The following is a 21,979-nucleotide window of genomic DNA, read 5'->3' on the forward strand; positions in this document are numbered from 1 at the left end:
AAGGAGAACAAGGTGACTCAAAGGAGTGGCACAGTAAAGTGCACAGCAGGGCTTGGCCTACCAGCCCTGGGCCAATTGGACAGGCTAGGAGCGTTAGAGGAGCCAGGCACCTGTGGGGAGCACAGCTTGTGACTGTTCTTGCCTGGGCCTGAAATGCAGGCTCTTTCCTTCACTCCCGTCATATGGGAATTGTCGAAGACCTGCTTCGGAGTCTCAGCAGATCTGTCAGTGAGCCCAGCAGGTGCTGAGCAGCACAGCACACAGCCACAGGATGGAACCTCTGTACATCCCACACTTCCGAAAGGTACCCAGAGCCTCTACTGGGCAGGGGTGCCTAAGTTCTTATCTGGCACCATGTGTGTCTGGTCACCATGTGCACGTGGTGCCTCCGCGGGCCAGAAGGGGGCGCAGATCCCCTAAAACTGGAATTAAAAGATGGTTGTGAGCTACTCCGCAGGTGCTAGGAATTAAACTGGTTCTCTAGAGAAAAGCAAGTATTCTTTTGTTTTTCCGAGACAGGGTTTCTCTGTATAGCCCTGGCTGTTCTGGAACTCACTTTGTAGACCAGGCTGGCCTTGAACTCAGAAATCCGCCTGCCACTGCCTCCCAAGTGCTGAGATTAAAGGCGTGTGCCACCACCGCCCGGCTTAAAAGCAAGTTTTTTTTTTGTTGTTTTTTTTAAAGATTTATTTTATTTTTTTTATATATAAGTACACTGTAGCTGTCTTCAGACACTCCAGAAGAGGGAGTCAGATCTCGTTACGGATGGTTGTGAGCCACCATGTGGTTGCTGGGATTTGAACTTCGGACCTTCAGAAGAGCAGTTGGGTGCTCTTACCCACTGAGCCATCTCACCAGCCCAAAAGCAAGTATTCCTAAGCAGGGTCATCTCTCCGGCGCCCAGGTGCACAGGGTGCCCGAGTCGCCTGTCACCTCTCTCACCATTTCTGTATGTTGGGACACTGAGCAGAGTGGCTGCACCTTCTCTACCTCGTGTCCATTACACGCTTGCTGGGCCACCCACCAGGCAGAGACAAGAGCGATTCTTCCATACACCACTGAGGAGGCCTCCCCTCTTCATCTGCACCTGCCTGAGCCACTCATTCTGTCCCCACAAGTGTACTCCTGCTGCCACTGGGCCACTGTCAGCCTGTGGAGACCTGAAGGAGATAGCGAGTCACTGCTTCCTCATATCCTGTTGCCCCCCAAAGCCAGCTCTCTTCTCCCCCCTCCTCCCTGATCCCTATCCTGGGATGAAAGCAGTAGGCGGTCCTTGGCACCTCTGGGGCCACCTTCTGACCAGCAGCCCCCCCCCCCACACACACACCCCTTGGATGATGCTTTGGGTAGGTGGGTTGTCTCTGGTTAGGAGCACCTGCTGCTCTTCACTCCGGGCTCCCATGTGGAGCCTCACTGTGTACCTCTGGCTGCTCTCCCAAGAGCTGGGATTCAAAGTGGCCATGTGGGGCCCTTGACTTGAGAGCTGGTTTTTTTCTCACGCCCATCCTGTCACACAGACAGAGGCTACACGTCACCCAGAGCTGGGGCTGGGTTTCTTTGAGCTAAGCTACTTAATGTATTATACAGTTGATCCAGAAAATGTTACATTTCCAAGAGTAGTTTATTTCAAAACTGTAAAGATACATATATTACTTTTTATTACACTTAATAAGTAATTTTAAGCTTGAAGTATATAAAGTTTCACATTTTTAAAGTTAAAAAAAATCCTTTTAAAGTTGTAGAGCATTTAAAAAGCCAAATAAGATGGATATATCTTATAACACAGGTTTATACCTTAAATATTCACATTTCAAAAGCTGTTTGTAAAGACTAAAAACTGAGTAAAAATTATTTACAAGTGGCAATGATTATACCCTCCTGTCTTTGGAAGCAGAGGTTAGCGGGCAGGGAATGGAGGGCTACGCAGTGAGGTGCAGCGGTCCATGGCATGGGCTGAGGCTGCTGCCGCTTCTGGAGTGATCACTGGGGCAGGCACAGCATCAGCACTGTTCCCAAGCACTCCTCCTGGGCTCGTGCGACTTTCAACCCAAGAGTGAGGAGCAGCACTTGAGCACCGCGTCCCTGAGGGAAGGAAGGAGAAAGGGCCATGAAGCAGCAGGGTGCAGGAGCATCAGCAGCGTCCCACCACATACTAGCAACTTCAAGCAGGGCTGGACTCTGCAGCCCGGTTTCCAAAGAACCAAGGCTTTGCTGAGATTCACTCGCAATACTTACGAGTGCTTTTGAAGTATTCTTGTTAATTTTTTAAATGGTATTTATTACAGGAATTTTTACTAGCACATAACCCTGATTTTAATAAAAGAAATGACTCTCAATAACAAAATAATCTGGGAATTAAGTTTTTGTAAGAATTAATGTTTTTGTGGTTTTGTTTTTTTTTTTTTTTAACTTGCATACTCATGTACTGGTCACAACAGCAAAGCTATGGAGTCAGCCAACACGTCCAACAGTAGGTGTGAATGGAAGGAGAAGATGGGTTGGTTTTTAAAATACTGATTTTATTTTTGTATATGTTGTATATATCTGCGTGTCTGCCATGACTGTGGATGCCTGCGGAGTCCAGAAAAGGCAAACAGACCCCTAGGTGCTGGGCTAGAAATGCAGGTGGATGAGCCACCTCCAGAAGAGCAGCAAGCACTGCTGAGCCAGCTCTCCAGCCCCACAATGGAGTTTTAGTCAGCCACAGAAAAAACAGAATCCTCTCGCCTGTCCTATTCGGCTTAAACAATCAACTGAGAAGGAATCTCAGGTGAGGGGTTGATGGATCAGACTGTCCTGTGGGCATGTCTGTGGGGACTGTTTTGATTAATTGATACAAGCGGGCTCAGCCCACTGTGGACAGTACCAGCCCCCAGGAAATGCTCCTGAAGCTTATGGCAAAGCTGGCCACACCTCAGTCCCCTGACAGGCAGCAAACAGTGACTCTCCACGGTTCATGCTTCAGTTCCTGGCCTGACTTCTGTCAGAGATGGACTGCCACCTGGAAATGTGAGCCAGATAAAGCCATTTCTGGGGGGCAAGCTCCACTTATATTCTCTCCTATGTGGAGTCAGCCTGTATCCTGGTTATTTACCCATTGGGATCTGGCCAGAGTGAGGCAGGACATCATGGAGGTAAAGTGTGAGCAAAGCTGCTTGCTCCAGAGACAAGGAAGCAGAGACAGTGACTCTCTGTGCTGCATCCTAAAAATCCCCAAAATGATGGGATAAACTTCATTTGGCTTTCATGTTTTCTTCTCTAAGTGTCTAAACCATTACATAACGTGCTTTAATTAACAAACAAACAAACAAACAAACAAACACAACTTGCTGTTTAAAACACCCACTAAAAAATTTGTAATGTATTCTGCATGTTGCCTGCCGCTCTCCAGCCAGAAGCCTTGACTGCTGGGGCACACGGTCACCTTCCAGGAGCTGGGCCGTGTCCCCAGAGCCCTGGCTTGGATGGGCAGGGACAGCGTCTCGTGCCTCTGCACTGGCCAGGGGCCTCCTTCCTGCAGCTCACTCTGCTTTGTGTTTTCTCCTTTTATGTGTTTGTCAGAAATACAGTAAGAGGTGGAGTAAAAACAGTGTCTCCCACTGTTCACATAGGTATACAACTCTGCTGTCTTTTAAATATATAGGTGTTTCCAAATTCCAGCGACAAAGCCCTACTTCACCAGAATTGCTTTTTCCAAATCTATCAGGTCTAAGGTTGGAATTAACTCAGGGTTTTCTTCTACGACTAAATCATCATGAATTCCTCTAGAAAAGCACAAAGAAACAGCATGGGAGACTACACTGGCTGCCTGGATCTGGCCATTCACCCATCTATCACCCCTGGCCCCCAACCTGCAGAAGAGAGCACTTTCTGCTAGCTAAGAACATTAATGTACCTTGATTCCCTAACCCTAACTTCCCTTATTACTTTCCAAAATAGAACTGTTCTTGCTGGAGTCTCTGCCTCTTGGGCACTTAACAGAAAGGTCCAAATTTCTTTTCAAATTCCCTGTTAGTGTTCATACAGCAAGGCAGGAGCAAGCGCCACCCCAGCTGCTGTGCAGCAAGATGTCCATTCACCTGAAGGCAGTAAGCCAAGCTTTCCAGTCGTTCTTAAATAGCTTTCTTAAAGCAACAAAGTCAACAAAGTTAACTAAAAAAGCCTCCTGTAAATTTTGTTGTCTCATTATGTAGGCCTGACTGGCCTGGTGCTCACTATATAGATCAGATAAGCCTTGAACTCACAAAGTTGTGCTACCATGCCCAGCCATAAATAGCTTAATGTGAAAATTATTTAAACTCGTGTTCAGGAGTACAATGGGATTCAGAGCTCACCTTGCATACGGGATGTAGGACAGACTGTACCTGCAAGAGAGAGTCGACCATGTTGACATTTTCTCTACACCAAGCCCGTCTATTCCCAGCGGACACATCTACTGTAGCCACCTCGGCTGCAGAACACAGGCCGGTGGTCCTCAAGCTGTGACTCCATCTCGGGCAACAGCACTGACTAGGAACTTGTGGAAGACCCAACTTTCCCAGACCTGCAGCCCCGAGTAACAAGGCTGCCTCATACGCAGCTTGTAGAGTTTGCTGTGCTGGGGATGGAGCCCAGGTCCTCTGTCACTGAGCTATCCACACAACTGACAATGTACACCTAATAAGTACACCTCAGCGACCCTGCTGCTGATGCTGAGGCCTTCTGCAGAAGTTACCCTCTTATCTTTCCAGCAAAAGCTAACATTACTAAGTATGGTGACAACTTTCTGGAGAAAAGCCAACTGGAACACATCAAAGGAAAGCAAAATATAAGAGAGTAGCCGATGTGATTTAGCCTAGATTCTTCACATTGCAATGAAAGAGTCAAGCAACCGTACATGGTGAGCCCGAGATACACCGATGTGGTATCTGTCAGTGGACAGGAGAAACAGCCACAAGAGGAGCTGAGCCCAGCAGGGTGACAGGCAATGGGAAAGACACAGAACAACAAAGTTGAAAAAGGCAAGGAAAACGTGCTCTGCAGTCTGATGGGGAGCAGGTGAGGAGTGGCTGGCTGGGGCGTCCCAGGCCTGTGAGTAGAGGCAGAGTGAGTCACAGGGGACTGTGAGGAGGATGTGGCACTGGAAAGAAGGCAACAGCAACAGCAGGTGGAATGCCTGGGGCACCTGACACCTGTAAGCACATCCTGGGAGCTTCCTCCTGAGAGAATTCAGGTGGCTTTGTCTACATTTCCGTGCCTGCCCCCATAGCCAGTGCACCCAGATACCACAACTCTCTCTACAAGTACCAGAGAGGCAGTGTTCAGAATGGGCCTCACTCCATCTGACTTTGCAGGAGTCTGGATCACAGGCATAGGCCTCTACTCCCTTTCCTAGGGCTCTCTAGAATCTAAATGATGCTTCTAACATCCTGGACAGTTTTTATTCTATAGCTGGTATAAGAAGAGACTTACCAGGTCATCGACAAGAACTGCAATATGCAGAAGAGTAAGGCCAGCCCCTTCTTCCGCCACTAGCAACAAACAACACATTCAAGTTTTAAAAAGTAGCATTATAAATCAGGTTCAATTCTTCGCTTTAAAATGGATATCCTGTTTGTTTGTTTTTATCCTTATATATTTCAAAACTTTAAATATTGCCCACGAAAGTACATTTCCTTTCCAATGCCATCCCTAATATCTTAAATACTATAAAATACACAGCATAAGTAACCGTATGCAAAGGCTGGAAATAGAACTCTCCAAGGTTATAGCTTGATGTGACCCTTCCTACAATCAGCATTTAAAACCCCGCAAAGCTCCATGGAATTACTCACCCTCAATATTTTGTTCTTTGGAGATGTTTTGATACACAGCCCAGACTGGCCTTGAACCTATAGCAATCCTGCCTCAACCTCCCACGCACTGGGATTATAGCATGCACTATCATGCCTGGCTTCTTGAGGTTTTTGGTTTTGCTTCTTTTTGTGAGACATGGTTTCTCTGTGTAGTCCTGGCTGTCCTGGAACTCACTTTGGCATCAAACTCACAAAGGTCCTCCTGCCTCTGCCTCCTTGGTGCTGGGATTAAAGGTGCATCCAACCATCACCCAGAGAGTTTGTTTTATTTGTTTTTGTTTGTTTGTTTAAAAGGACAATTATACTACTGCAGTCTTCTGGGATAATATGAAGTTCCTACAATGTTCTAAGATAACTGACTTGAGAATTCCTAATCATTGGGGGGGAAGAAGGTGGGCAGGTGCCGAGGACTTGTCTCCAGCTGGACAAATGCTCTCTACCACTAAGCTTCACAACTAGCCCCTACCCTTAAAGTTGAGAGGAGGAGACAAGATGGATTAGTGGGTAAAAGCAATTGTTTGCCAAGTCTGACAACCCAGCAACCACATTGTGGAAGGAGAGAACTGGCTCTTGCAAGTTATCCTCTGACTTCCTTATGGCACAACCACACACACATGGAGCCCTTAGCTGACCTGGAAGTTACTATGTAGAGCAGGCTGACCTCAAACTCAAGAGAGCTGTCTGTCTCTGCCTCTAGGATGCTGATTAAAGATATCACCACCGTATGTGGTCCTGATGGAGATTCTTTTTAATCCTATTTGTTGATCTGCTTGTTCTCTGGACCTACCTTCTCTGGGAGCTTTTCACACTGTTGCTTCCCCCAAAGCACACAGAGAGTCTGCAGCAGACTAGGACACTAAGTCCAGTCTAGGACGCTGTCAGAGTAGCAACCAGTCTCAGCATGAGTGTGCTCACAGGGCCCTATGCTTAACAACCTCTGGATAGGTTAGAGACCGCAGACCCACCTTACATCTGTTTATGGGACACTGACGACTCTCTTGAGGGCTTCATGAACCTGGCCTCAGTTTTGTTCTAGGACAATGGTGGAGTGGGGACAGTGAGCAGATAGCCAGATTGGCTGATGTAACTTACCCACAGAGCAGCACACAGGGTAAACACCAGGCACAACTACAGGGAAGGAAAAAGTTCATGAGAAACCTGAGGTTCTTCAAGGGCCCAACAAAAACGCAGAAACTTCTGCATTCATCTGCTTGGATAACATGCAACAGAATAAATAAATAAATAGGACAATGGACTCTGGTGCCACCTTAAAGCCTATAGAAAGCCTATCCGCTGTCCCAGCAAACTGAAGCCCTAAATAATGTGCTGGTCAAGTAAAGGGAAAGACTGGAAAGTCAAGTTTAGAGAAGCAAGAGGCTACTCCTGTGTCTTGCTGATGCTCATGGCAGTGCCAACAGCGCCAGCATGCTCTATCATGTTTCCTTTACAGCGCTGGACAATGCTTCACACAGGAGACTGCATGAGCCTGCTGCACACCCATGGCACCTGGACGAGCTGGGGAGAACAAAAGTGGGAGTCTAACCTGGGAAGGCTTATGTGACCCCAGTCTGACCATCGTCAGCTCAGGGGCCAGGGTTTGCCTGGGGGTCTAAGGTTCAGCTTTCCTCTCTCTACCCAGAGAGCACCTAACACTGCTGATTCTGCACTGAGGCAGCAGTTGTCTTCACCATTACCGCAAGGCAGAATCTGGGTGTGCAGCAACTTAATTCACATTCAACATTTTCCTGCAAACAGTGTGACTCAACAACCAGCACTGAGTGACAGCCACAGAAATTCAGAGCACTAAGTGACAGCCATAGTGACAGTCACAATAAGAGCCTGTTGCATGATGGGACTCAACTCAGAGCACTGCTGAGAAGCTGTCCCCACAACAACAATTCCAATTCTCTCTGAGAAGACTGCTATGAGTTCACAAGTACTGCACCTTCTCCCCCGAGGAACAGACATCCCAACATGTGTAGGGCTTAAAAATGAAATATGACAGCTGATTTTCATAACCATTTCCAGCTATACAACACACATGCGACGAGAAGCATGTTTCATCCGGCCAATCACACTGAACAGTGCTGTACAAGCCAGATCCTTTAACATCCTGTTACCCCACCTCACTCACACTCACACTCACACACACACACACACACACACATACACACACACACTCACTCTCTCAGCAATAATTCAGAAAAGTCATTAATATGTTTATAAAATTAACATTATTTACTTACAAGCATAATAATTGTTGCAAGCAATCTTGTTGTTTCAAACATTTTCTTCAGTTGCTTCACAGGTCCCATTAAAAAGCATGTACTATTTGAAACAAAGTAAGAGATGGCTCTAGTAATTTGTCTGGCTATGCAGAAATAAAATTGCTATAAAACAAATTGTGTGAGTTGTTTTATTTCTTGCTTTACTTGTCTGTGGATCTGTTGTTTGTTGCTGTTTGGGACAAAGCTTAGGCTGGCCTTAAACACCTCACCCTTCTGTAGTGGGAACTTCTCCCCTAACTTAGTTTGTTGTTGTTCCTGTGAGACAGGGTCTTTCTATGTAGCCTACGCTGGCCATAAACTCACAATCCTCTTGCCTTCCCTTCTGAGTACTGAGCAGTTACTTTCATTTTGTTGCCATTTTGACATATGGTCTTGCTACTAGCCCAGGCTAGCCTAGACTTTGCAATAGTTCTGTTTTCTCCTCCAGAAAACAGGTATTACATGCATGTTCACCATGCTTGTTTTTCCCCTTACCTTTGAAAGGACACTTCAAGACATGCTATGGACTTAACATGATATTGGTATGATGGCATGAGGGTGAAGAGGCCACAGACTGCCTCCCATCCCCATATGGGTGGAAGCAAGGCCCTGAGGTGACTCCAAACATGGAAGTGTGTGCAACTCCTCAGGGATACAGGGTGCAGCTCTCAGCAGATGACTGAGGCGCTGATTTTGGGCTCCCCGCCTGCAGAAGCATGTTGCTAGAGCATCACAAGTGGCCTGATGCTCTACTCATCCCCACAGCAATGCTCTCTCTCAGAAGACACCCGGCAGCTCCAGTCCCTGCTGCTTGCCAGCTTCAGTTCTCTGCACTGCACCAACACTGTCACATCTGTTCCTAGCTTCCTGTGTGCACCCTTCCTCACAAAACCTTCACTCCACAAGAGCCAGGACAACTATACAGTTGAGCCCTGGAGCAGACCTCAGCCTGGGACCTGGCCTCTGTGCTTCCCCAATGCACGGCTGGCCACTCAGTATCCCCAGAACTCAATACAATAGTAGTATTACAGAGTGAACATAAATTTTGCTGCAGAATTGACATTATAAACAATCAACAGAAACATGCTACTTACAAAGACTTATTAGAAAGAAAATCTGGAACCAAAAGTAAACAAGGCATTTTAAGAAGCCAAAGTATACACACACCTGGCCAATGCAGCAAGGTTTCCAAGGGTGTAAAATACTGCAAAGAGTTTCATGCCATTGGGAAGCCATAGCAGCCCCGTTCCCTAAAGTAGAATTTATAGTTAGTTAGATAACAATATGACCTTCAGAACCCAGAACTAGAAAGCTCTACTCCAGCAGCTGACACTAAGTACTCTACAGTAATGCCCAAACACAACTGTGGTAATGTAGTCTCTTGTGTCTACAGATGTGCACTAGCAGAACTGTCTTCACACTGGTCGCAAACTAAGTATTCACTTGAATGCCAAGTTAAAACAGGCTTACTGCAACACATCTAAATCATTGATTGTCTAGTTTTCAAGAAAAATTGGTGTTCCAAATACAATTTTAACATTTTCTCCAAATTACCATAACATTAATTTCTGTTTATTTTTTTTTTAAGATTTATTTATTTATTTTTATGTAAGTACTCTGTAGCTGTCTTCAGATACACCAGAAGAGGGCATCAGATCTCATTATGGGTGGTTGTGAGCCACCATGTGGTTGCTGGGATTTGAACTTTGGACCTTCGGAAGAGCAGTCGGGTGCTCTTACCCACTGAGCCATCTCACCAGCCCTTCTGTTTATTTTTAATCAATCCTTACACACTTATTAAAGGTCACTGTGTTCCATCAAAATAATCTAACATTTAGATAAAGCAGGCTACTTCTGTTGGTTTTAAATTAAAATATTCATTCAGAACAATGTAAGACTATTAAAAAAAGACAATGCCTTAACTCACAAGGAATGAAAAGAAAATGCCAGCAACAAAGCATATGACAAACCACTTCAACCTGGTGTTGAAACTCAGGGATGAGGCATCCAGGACCTTAGAAAAGAGGGACAGTTAAGAAAGTTAGATCAGCATGTATAAATCTGACTCTACTACATTAAGCAAGCTTCTTTGTCTTTTGAGACAGGGATTCTCTACATACCTCTGGCTGTCCTAGAACTCATCATGTAGACCAGGCTGGCCTTGAACTCAGAGATATGCCTGCCTCTGCCTCCCAAGTGCAGGGATTAAAGGTGTGTGCCACCATACTTGGCAGCATTCATTGTTAACATGGACCTGACTCTATAATACTGTCACTTCTGTGGTTATAAGGACAATGAACATCAGCTGATGCTGGAAAACAACCTGGTAGGTAGAATCACAGTACTTTTTAGGTCTCATAAAGTCCTTCCCTGTTGGGTGCAGCACATTCACGTTCATCTAGGTACAACAACACGATGGTAAAGATTCAACTGGAATAAAGCCAGGTAGGCTGCATGCTGGACACTGCTGAAGCTGGGCCTGCACACAGGCTCATCCTATACCTCTCAACTTCTGCCAGGCCTGCAGAGTGAGGCAAGGATGATCTCGGTAGAGACCTTTAAGGAAGCAGGGGGACCTGGATAGGGAAATGGAAGGCACCTAGCAAGGGTGTGCTTCACCCAGAGGTGAGCCTGGGTCCTCAGAGAACCACTTTGCAATGGATCTCTAGCCTAAGGAGCGAGCTGGCTTCTGGGGCCCTTGAAGAAACTAGAAATTTAGCCAATCATGGTACTGCATATCTGTAATCCCGATACTCGGGAAGTAGAGGCAAGAGGATCAGGAGTTGAGAGCCAGCCTCCACTATACAGCAAGTTCAAAGCTAGAATTAGAAACTTACAAGAATTTCTACCCCAAATTTAAATTTCTAATGGGCACTATGATATACACTTAAGAGCAGTAAGAACAGCAGCTCAGGACATTCTCAGCCGTGAAATCATAATAGGAATTTGTGGGCATCAGCTTGCAATCCCCTTGGTCTCCACTTCTTACCTCAACAGATCATCTGGGAATCCTTATGCAGCATGAAAGGCAGAGAGAAAAGTGCTCCGTCAGCGCAACACACCACGTTTAATGTTTCTTAGTGTCTTTGCCGTTTAAGTTAGACATCCTGATTCCAGCAATTCCACCCACTACAGCCTAACTGGACATGTGGTTGTAAATTGGGTGAATGGGCTATGGACACCCAATGCCCCTTCTTACCAGGGATTTATACACTACCTGTATTTTCATCACAGAATAAGACACCCCAAATGTGTACATCACTTAACAAATAATCTGCTGTCACACACATCAGAACACCATGCTCTGTCATACATGCATACAATTTTCACTTTTCATCTTCAGGACTTCTTGCTATCACATGAGACAGTAAAGCCTTTGACAGGGAGGCCACTGAGAAGACACAGCAAGGAATCAGGACTGAAAGACGAACCACTGACACTGACTCCTCAGCCACACAGGCAATGAGGAGAATGAATGGACACACCACACAGTAACCCCAGCTTTGCACCTGTACTTGATGACAGACTAAGGCCCAGGGCCACACCACCTGCAGGGCCAGGGAGAGTTACAGCCACAGAGCCCAGAGCCCATGCCTCCAGAACACTTGCTGTGGCTTTCAATATAGTGAAAGCCCTCATTTCTGCGTCCCCTCCATCTCTCCCCCAATGGCTGGCAAAAGACAGCAATCAGCAGAAGCGGAAGGCCCTGCTCCTCACATCTATTCTGAGCAGCACACTTGCTTGTCCCCTCTCCTCCTGGGGTTTATGAGGTAAAGAGCCACTTTGCCCCTCAGTTGCCCCTAACCAGGTTCCTTGGTCCTGTCCTTCAGGATTCCTGGCCACAAAGCCAATCCTACCCACATGGTAGATCTTGCCTGTTCTCCAAATTCAACATGGGCAGCCCATCGGTTCTGTTCTTCAGTCCATCGCCAGTGGCTTTTCTCTCTCATCACCCACTGACTGACTGCCAGAGCCTTCTTCCCCACAGTTCCTCTGTCTCTGAAATCCTTGTTCAAAAACCCCAGTCTTGGGGCTGGGGTTCAGGAGCTAAGAGCACTTTCAGATACACTGGACCTGGGTTCAACTCCCAGCACTCATATGGCAGTCACAACTGTTCCCAATTCAGGTTCCAGGCGTCCAAGGCCGTCTTCTGGCCCCAGTGGGCATCAGCTATGCATATGGTGCACATGCATACATGCAGACAAAGCAGTCATATACACAAAAGAAAACTAGTCTTAAAAAAATAAGCAGTGTCCTAGGAGCTGCTACCTGGCCTGCCTCACAGGCTCCTTATCAGGCCCTCAGCTTCTCCTCATTTCAGTGGCAATAATGTTGAGCACCACTCTTGGTCAAGTCTGTTTTCAGTCTCCCCACCCCCAACCTGTTTTCTAGAGCTACCTCAAGCCTCCTCACTGAGCAGACAACTCCACCTACTGACAGCAGAGAGAACTGAAGGCAGCAGCTCATGGCTCCCATGGCGGTTTGAGTGACAGCTGCCCCCATCCACTCACTTACTGTGAGTGCTTGGCCCCCAGTTGGTGGAACTGTTTGGGCAGGATTAATATTTATGGCTTTGCTAAAAGAGGTGTGCCACTGGGGTGGGGGTGGGGGTGAACTTTGTGGTTTGGAAGGTCCATGCCATTCCCAGTTAGCTCTCTACCTCATGTTGTCTCTCAAGATGTGAGCTCTCCGCTACTGTCCAGAGCCATGTTCACCTACCTGGTGTCATACTCCCTACCATGACGGTCATGGACTCACACTTCAAATAAACTCTTCTGTAAGCTGCCTTGGTCATGCTGTCTTATCACAGCAATAGAAAAGTACCTAAGACATCCACTTACTTACAAGAGCACCCAGGCCCCTGCTCTGGCTCCCCGGAAGAGACTCTTCCTACCTGTCCCAGGGAGGTACACATTTGCCTACCTGCTTTAGGGTCCCACCCCTCAGGCCTGCTTCAGGAACTTCCTTGAAACAAAATCTAAAAAAAAAAAAGCTCCCTCCAGCCTCCACAGCCATCCAGCCCGCCAGCCAGACAGCAGGCCAGCCACTCCTGATCCTGAGAACAACAATGTGCTTCTAAGAGCTAGGTGAGGGGCTCAGCTCCTGGTTATAAACAAACAAATACTATATGCTGATCAGGCATGGTGGGGCCTGTCTTTAATCCTAGCACTTGAGAGGCAGAGGTAGGAGGAACTCATGAGTTCAGACCACCCTTGTCTACACAGTGAGGTCCAAGCCAGCCACACAGACACCTTGTCTAAAAAACAAACAAACAAACCAGTATGCGAGGTGCTGTAACAAACACCATCACCATCACCACCACCACCACCACCTCTTCTTCCTCCTCTTCCTTCTCCTGACTCTGGAAACTGTGAATCTAAGATCAAGTGTTAATAGACAAGGTGTCTGCTGCCCCTACACATGATAGAAGGGGCAAATGGTCTCCCTGTTAAGCAAAGTAGACTGGCATGCTGGAAGTTAGGCCTTAGCATATGAATTTGGGGAGCATTCAGAACACAGCACTGGAGTGACTGTTCGGGACTGACCATGAGCCTCCTGGGAAGCTGCCATTCCACATGGGCCTGGAGCACCATAGGCTCTGAAGGGAGCCACAGTCCTGACCTGCAGCTCCTCACTGGCTGTGACCTTTCATTTTCACACAGTGTACCCCAGGCCTGAAGACGGGCCTGAAAGGCTTGATTCTCTAACCTTAACTGCTTGGTCTTTTTCTGTGATTGTCCTAATCCTGCAACTATGTAGAGGCCTCAGCAACTGGGCAGCTCAATAACATGTAGAAGACTCAACTCAGAGACCACATGAATTTTTGGAGTTTTATGATTAAAAAAAAAAAAAGTTAACTGTCTTAGAGTTTTACTGTTTTGAACAGACACTATGACCAAGGCAACTCATAAGGACAACATTTAATCAGGGCTGGCTTACAGGTTCACAGGTTCAGTCCATTATCATTAAGGCAAGAACACACAGCATTCAGGCAGACGCGGTGCAGGAGGAGCTGAGAGTTCTACATTCTCATCTGAAGGCTGCTAGCAGAATACTGACTTCCAGGCAGCTAGGATGAGGGTCTTATAGCCCACATCCTCAGCGACACACTTACTTCAACAGAGCCACACCTTCTAATAGTGCCACTCCTCGAGCCTGGCATATACAAACCATCACAGTAACTAACTGTTGCACAGCACCTTGGCAGGTCATAGTCTTCTGAGAGCCACTGCTTGGCTTACCTAACAGGGGGTTTTATTAGCATCTTCCATTCGGTGAACTTGAAGGTGGAACACGGCAGTTTCCTTTGTTAACACGGAATAGTGATCTGCCGTGCTGGGCTATAATGTGCACCTAGGGTTCCCCCAAATCCTAACCTTTCAGACACTGGTGCAGGAACACGGAGCCTCAGCGGCCTTCAGACACGGCAACAGGACCTTTGGAGGTGGGATTAGTTCCCTTCCCCAGGGAGTTCCCACACCCCTTGCACTGAAACTGGAATGGTACATCCACAGACCAGAAGATGACCCTTGGGAGACACAGATTTCACTCTCACCATGATCTTGGGACTGAATAGTAAAAATTAAACTTCTGTGGTTTCTAAGCTCCCCAGTTGTTGAGTTCTGGTCAAAGTCTATGAACACACAGTTCGTGGCAGAGACTTGTTAGGCTTCAATGACAGGTCGCAGGGCGACCTGTTAGGCTTCAATGACATGCAAATGGGGAAGGGCGGTCAATGGTGAGAACAGCAGCCAGAGCAAATAGGAGGGTAACTAGGAACAGCCTCATCTCTCTGAAGACATTCAATGCTGACTCCACTAGAAGAGCCAGGTTGGAGCATTCCAGAAAGAATGACCTTGCCAAAAGACTGCCAAGTTGTACAGCTAAGAAAGGACTCAGGCAAGGAAGCTGAAACACCTGAAGCACAGAGTCCTGGCAGGTGGAGGAGGAACTAGGTACGTGCAGGTCTGAGAAGCTAACCTGGGCTTAACTCTAGAAGCACAGTGGTGGGAGAGCGAGCAGGATGGGGTTCTCTGAGGCCTACTTCAGGCCTTTCCCTGTAGGAAGATGTCCTAGACACCTGCTAAGGAGGGCCCGGAACCCTAGCTTCTAGTCAATCCTGGCCCTCAAGCCTCTCAGCAGCAGGACAAAGTAGCTCAAATTCCAGGGTACCTGGACACCCTTGTCTAACCCTGCATCTGGGTGACCATCCTATTCCATAGATAGGACCTTTTCCATCCTGCAGTACAAGAAGTCACCACCCCACTGCCCTGCTAAGCCTGGTCACCCACAATCGCAGAACACCCTGAACTCTACACAAACTTTCTGGTCCTCACCAACTTCTAAGTATCTCTCATCTTGTGGTCTATCCTCCCCAAGGGCATGTGTTCTTCCCACACATCCTGCAGGACAAGCACCATGCTAGGCACTCTTCCCTCTAGGCCCATGGTTCTCCCCAGACACCTACTACTTTCAAGGCCACCATGACATTCTACCCCTGTCCCTCATTACTGTCATACCTTTCATTCTCGGAAAGCAAAATATTTATACATATGAAGGAACAATAAATCTTTAAAAAGGTGAGAAAATGGGAGTTACTGGATCAACACAGCTGAGATTTCCCCGTGAACAGGCTCAGGCTCCCACGCCCTCTTCTCAGAGGTGGCCCTACTTTGAGACATTCCAGAAACTTGAGATGCTAAGGCCGACTTGACAGAAGTCACTCACTAGGGCTGACTTCTTCCTGGAGCTGGGAAGCGAATCCCCTCCCATATGTCTATCCAAGAACTGAACTGTCCACCATACCTTCCCCATCAAGATGGACCAAAGCTCTGAAATGGAACCACGACATACCTTCCCTCTCCTTGAGTTGTTGCTGCCGGGTACTGTGCTCCGTGATGGGAAAGTGACTAATACAGTATCACTCACTCACAGTGAACTGAAACCCTCTCCACAGCCTAAGAGACCCAATGGGATGCAGAATCTTCCACCTCCTGCCTTTGTCTCCTACCCGTGTCCCTCTTTCCCTCTGTTCCAGTCACCGGCCCAGCACACACAGAGGCCATCCCTGCCACTCTCTCCTAGTGGGGAGCTCAGGAAGAGCTTCCCTGAGCTACCTGAGAGGCTGACTACCCTATGCACTACGGCAACCCTAAGCTTCCCAACCCACTTTACCTTTTCCACGGCACTTTCCACTAACACTGAACCGTAGCACCGGAGGCCTCTCTCAGTCACTGTTATCACATCCTCAGTGACAATGGTGTGGGGACCTGATGAGCTGCTGGATAACCACTTAACCGTCTACCACCCCCAGAGCGTTTCACCTTCTCTACACAATCTCCTCTCTTCCGGAAACAGCTTCAAGGACCAAGATCACTTCTTTGTCCCCAGGATTTACAAGAGCACTGCCTGACAACACTCCAGCAATGTCTGAACAGCAGCCACATGCTACTCAACACTTAAAAATGGCATGCACCACTACGGAAACATATTCTACATTTTAATCTGTTTACATTTTGAATGGCTACATGTGGTCCGTCATAGCTACAGCAAAGATCTAGAACAAAGAGTGGAGCATGAAACAGTTGATACTATCAAGCACCGTGGATAAGTCATACTTGCAGCCATTGCTGAAGTGACTATGTACAGTCTTTTGTGTTGCAATTACAATACAGATTTCAGTTCTCAGGAGGCAGAGGCAGGAGGACCTTTGTAGCTCCAGGCCAGTGAGGGCTACACAGTGAGACTTTGTCTTGGAACAGACCCAAAAAAGAACAAACAAACAAAACACAAAATACAATATAGAGTTCACTTGTCTCAACACGGGCTACCTCAGCCCTGCCAACAAATAAACCAGAAAGGAAAAACGAACAAACAAAACATCTTCATGTAATACAAAATCAGGCCCGTGTCTGTGCCAAGACACACCAAAGTGTGCTAGCGTGCAAAACACAAAGCAGTTCCTGTTTGCCTATTTTTAATTCTTACTGGAGGAAGTAAGTCTTTATCAAGTCTCAGGTCTGGGTCACAAGCAAACAAGGGCTCTGTTAATTAAACCCATGCATTACTAAGGAGGGCTGACTTCACAGGCAACCTTTGGCACGTCCGTGCTCTCCAGTCTCTCGCCCAGATCTCAGCCTTATTTTTTTTTAAAGATGTATTTATTTATTTATTATATGAGTACACTGCAGCTGTCTTCAGACACACCAGAAAAGGGCATCAGATCCCCATTACAGATGGTTGTGAGCCACCATGTGGTTGCTGGGAATTGAACTCGGGACCTCTGGAAGAGCAGCAGTCAGTGCTCTTAACCGCTGAGCCATCTCTCCAGCCCCAGATGTGTCTTGAGACCTGGAATGCATGAGCCGGCCACAGGCAGCCTGGCCCCGAGGCCTGCTCGCTGCAGGGGCGACGGAACTTGGTGCAGGAGGGGAAGGCGCAGAGAAAGGCCATGGCAGAGAAGCGGGGACCGGACAGCCCCGGGGATCCGGGACCGACTCCCCGACAGCGGTTCGCGGTCCCCCCTCCCACTGTCGCCGCGGCCGAGAACGTTACCTGCGCCGTCAGGCCTTGCTCCTCGTCGTCCTGGCCGCTCAAGACGCGCCGCAGCTTCTCCATAGCCCTGTCCTCTGGCCACGCCGCCGGCCCCTAGCTCGTCCGCCCCCCACGCCCACCCGGAATCCGCACCTTCACTCGCCGGCCGGAAATCCGGACTTCCGCTTCCTTCGAGCATGCGCACCTCCTTGCTCTTTAATTTGCTGGGGCGGGGCTGATTGCGTCACTTCCGGCACGCCCACGGGTGCCCACAGGGGGCTGGTGAATGGCTTTTCTTATCCTCAAGATCGTTCACCCGTCCAGTAGGGAGGGACTCAGAGGTAGAGAAACAGTGTCCAGTTGTATGACTGTCCAGGCACTGAGTGACAGGTCCTGCCCCGATTGTTTTGGGTTGGAGAGATGGTAATGAAATGACCTTTATTTTAACGACTTCACTAACAGCTTCTTCCTTATAATTGGATCAAGGAAAAAAAGGGTTAATTGTCAATCCTACTGCCTCTCGAAAGGCAGTCATTACTAGAGACGGAGATCTTTTACTGATGAAACTGCTCCAGCGTTCTCAGGGAGTTGGACCTGAACAAACAAAAGTGCGAAAGCCCTGTCCCTTTGCCCTTTGAAAGATTAACAAAGATGATAACGAATGTACAATAAAATCGTCGTTGATGTCCAATAAAATAGTTTTTAATATGGCTACACATTTTCCCTTTGAAGTATACTAACTTCTATATTAAAAAAATCTGATAACAGTAGTTATGAAAAGTCTGGTTTTCAATATATATGAAATTGCCAGTACTCACAATATAGTTGAAATCTCGATTTGAAGGAGTATGTACTTGAAATAATTAGTGGCAGTTCAAAAACTCTGGTGACATATACATGAATCTTAATGTCACAGTGAAACCCATTAATTTGTACAAATGATAGGGTGCTAATTATAGTAACAAGAATAAACAACGATCCTAGAATGTGTTGCAGACAGAAAGCTATTTAGTAACCCAGTTTTGCCTGAGACCTCTTAGTGTTCTGATTTGATATATATGTGACCCCACCCCCTTCTGTCATTTGCCTGTGTGTCTGTGTACCATATTCATAGTTATCAGAAGAAGGCATCAGATTCCCTAGAACTGGAATTAGGGAAGATTGTGAGCTGCTGTGTGGGTGCTGGGAAACTGAATCCTCTGGAAAAGCAGCCAGTGCTCTTAACCACTGAGCCCATCTCTCCAGGCCCCTGTCATTCTTAAGGCCGAGTAAGATCTTATGTAGAATAGAGACCTTGGGCAACACACATGTCTTGAAGTGTAAATTGCCTGACAAATTTAATTATATAGAACAAAATGTAACTATTAAAAATAAGGACTGAGGGCTTGAGAGATGGATCAGAGGTTAAGAACACTGGATGCTCTTCCAGAGGCCCTGAGTTTGATTCCCAGCACCCACTTGGTGACTCCCAACCACCTATAAAGGGATCTGATGACCTCTTTTGTCATGCAGGCATACATGCAAATAGAGCATAATAAATAAATATATTTAGTATTTATTATATATAACATATATTAATTTATATTATATAAATAAATAGAGCATAAATAAATCTTAAAAGCAAAATAAAGACTGAATTAGAGGTGGTGGCACATGCCTTTAGTACAGCACTCAGGAGGCAGAAGCAGGCAGATCTCTTGTGTTAGAGGCTAACCTGGTCTACAAAGTGAGTTCTAGGATAGCCAGGGCTACACAGAGAAACCCTGTCTCAAAAACCCAACCAACCAAACAAACAAAAGGCTGATGTATAGGTTTTATTGTTTCTTGTTCCCTAGAAGCCAAACCTGTCTTCTGAACAATGCTACAAAGAATTTATTAGATCCATCGTGGGGGATAATAAGATGAGTAAGGAATCTTGCCCCCACTTCTTGTAGCCTCGGGATTTGACAAAAATCACCACAAACCTTGGCTTCAGATGTGGAAATGAGGAGGGCATAATGGTGCAAGCCTTTAAACCCAGCACCTGAGAGGCAGACACAGTGGATCTCTGTGAATTCAAGCCAGCCTGGTCTACATAGTGTGAGGGAAAGCCAGAGCTACATAGTGAGACCATGTCTCTAAAACAAACAAATATGAAAATAACATCTATTCCTTCCTTACAGAGCTGTTAAGGGGACTAAATAGAAAAACACTGAAAACATCCTTATCACCAACAGCCTCTGGGGTTGTAGATGCTACAAATCAGCCAATCCTTAGAGCATGTTCCAGGTCATGCAGGCTCAGGGTCAGAGTTTTGAGAACCTCAAGCCCACTATCCTAGCTGAGATCCAGAGAGGTAGGCTGCCTTATTTCAGCTCATGTTATAAACAAATTTCCCTTCTGGGCCCCAATCAGTGCCCCAATTTTCACATTATTGTCCTCCTCCTGCTGCTGCTGCTGCTGCTGCTGCTGCTGCTGCTGCTGCTGCTGCTGCTGCTGGTCTCACTGTTTGATGAGTCAGGGACCATCTTTCCTGCCCAGGCTCCTAATTGCCTTCTTAGGAAGATGGAAAGAGAAGCCTTACTTGGGCATAGTGTGGCAGCTGTGTGTCCAACCTTAACAAATCTGTATAATGCAAAGCAAACAAGGTTACATAATGATCAGCTGACAAAGACGTGACCAGAGGTTTTCAAGAACCCGACTGCATGTGCTCAAGAAAATGATTGCTCAGCATACCCCAAGTCAGCATTTGTGGTGGCTTTCCTGAATGTTGCTGTTCGTCCTCCTGGCTGCTCATCATGTACACACCCAGCTCTGGGCCCCTGTTTCTCTTCTTTTCCCAGAGAAACTAGAAGAACTTACAGCTTCCATATTTTCCCTGTTCTCAAACATAGGGTTTTTCCAGTGGCAGAGAAATCCTTACTTTCCAAACCCAAGGTAACCGGGGTGTAAAATAAGGTTGTGAGTGGAGAGAGACTGGACCTCTGGGAAAACAAGTCCTTCCCAGGCACTGAGTTAAGTTCCTGCCTACTAAGCCAGGTTTGGTCATGCATACTTTTAACCCCAGCAGTTGAGAGAGGGAGACAGGTCTTTGTGAGTTCAAGACCAGTCTGATCAACATAGCAAGTCCAAGCCCAACCAGGGCTACATAGAAAGCATTCATCTTTAAAAGGAAAGAAGGAAAGGAAGGAGAGAGGGAGGGAGGGAGGGAGGGAGGGAGGGAAGGAAGGAAGGAAGGAAGGAAGGAAGGAAGGAAGGAAGGAAGGAAGGAAGGGAGGAAGGGAGGAAGGAAGGAACTATCTAGGCTGGAAAAGACATGGGACCCTTGAATGCAAAGGACAGTGTCTATTACAACTCCACACCACACAATGTCATGTTACATTCCAAAAAAGTTAAACCAGATGCTTGTTTCTGAGATTGGGGTGGGGGTGTGTGGGGGTGCATCAAATGGATACAGAGGCAATGGAACTGCTTCTGGATGTGATGATGGACACACGGTGCATCGGTTTGAATGCAGTGGTCCCCATAGGCCCATAGGGAGTAGCACTCTTAGGATCTGTGGTCTTGTTGGAGTAGGTATGGCTTTGTTGGAAAAAATACGTGACTGGGGATAGGCTTTGAGGAGTCAGAAGTTTGAGCCTGGCCAGGGTGTCACTGTCTCTTCCTGCTGCCTTTGGGTCCATATGTAGAACTCTTAGCTGTCTCTCCAGCACCATCTCTGCCAGTGTGCTGCCATGCTTCCTGCAAGCCAGACCCAATTAAATGTTTGCCTTTATAAAGAATTGCCAAGGTCATGGTGTCTTGCTCATCACAGCAATAAAACCTGAACTAAGACACATGGCATTATGCATCTGTTCCAGTCCACATCATGTGCAGCACCAAATGTGACTCCTATAATGGACAATGAACTATAACAGAAACTATAACAGAAATGCAAGTTGGTTCATCAGGAGTAGAACACCCATCATAAGATTTAGGGGGAGTTTGTGGGGGCTAGAAGCAAGGGGAAACGTGGGGTCCTTCTGTTTTCTGTGTATGCTTCAAACTATTAAAAATGATGAAGCTATTAATATGAAATAGTGATTCACTGTGGCTGTCCATCCCACTTGGGACCACTACAATACTTGCCCACTACAACAGTACAACAGAGCTAACAGCTGAGCCTCAGGGCCCTGCAGGAAAGAGCAACCTTGGAAGAGGCTGGTGAGAGGAGCAGGCACGTTTGCAAGGACAGTGTGTGGGCTTTTGTTGGCATTAAAAAAAAAAAAAAGAAAGAAGCTGGGGGTGGTGGCGCATGCCTTTAATCCCAGCACTCAGGAGGCAGAGACAGGCAGATTTCTGAGTTCGAGGCCAGCCTGGTCTACA

The 21,979-nt window shown here is 47.0% G+C and overlaps 1 protein-coding gene across 2 annotated transcripts; it reads right to left on the minus strand.

Moving 5' to 3' along the window:
* Positions 1-1,602: 1,602 nt before the first annotated feature.
* Positions 1,603-17,846, minus strand: Sft2d1 (SFT2 domain containing 1). 2 transcript variants are annotated; one of them, XM_029471510.1, is made up of 9 exons: positions 17,657-17,846; positions 11,091-11,112; positions 10,029-10,115; positions 9,269-9,351; positions 8,081-8,162; positions 6,927-6,962; positions 5,452-5,510; positions 4,335-4,364; positions 1,603-2,082 (listed from the first exon to the last, which is right to left on the minus strand). In XM_029471510.1, the coding sequence occupies exons 4-9, from the start codon at positions 9,319-9,321 to the stop codon at positions 2,043-2,045; spliced, it is 300 nt and encodes a 99-aa protein (XP_029327370.1). In that variant the 5' UTR covers positions 9,322-9,351; positions 10,029-10,115; positions 11,091-11,112; positions 17,657-17,846; the 3' UTR covers positions 1,603-2,042. The 2 variants fall into 2 exon arrangements, with proteins under 2 accessions (XP_029327370.1, XP_021042242.1); XM_021186583.1 differs by lacking the exon at positions 11,091-11,112 and having other exon boundaries at positions 17,657-17,829.
* Positions 17,847-21,979: the final 4,133 nt, after the last annotated feature.

The sequence above is a fragment of the Mus caroli genome, chromosome 17 (assembly GCF_900094665.2).
Source record: "Mus caroli chromosome 17, CAROLI_EIJ_v1.1, whole genome shotgun sequence".
Taxonomy (NCBI): domain Eukaryota; kingdom Metazoa; phylum Chordata; class Mammalia; order Rodentia; family Muridae; genus Mus; species Mus caroli.

Bases quoted from the DNA above. Each gene is read 5' to 3' on its own strand.
- Sft2d1 (XM_021186583.1), bottom strand. From the start codon at position 17,719: ATGGAGAAGCTGCGGCGCGTCTTGAGCGGCCAGGACGACGAGGAGCAA. The intron at 8,163-9,268 runs GTGTGTGTATAC...TGTTTCAAATAG, and splicing joins AACCTTGCTGCATTGGCCAG to TACATGCTTTTTAATGGGAC. The intron at 2,083-4,334 runs GTGAGCTCTGAA...TCCTTCCCTCAG, and splicing joins TCCTACATCCCGTATGCAAG to GGACGCGGTGCTCAAGTGCT.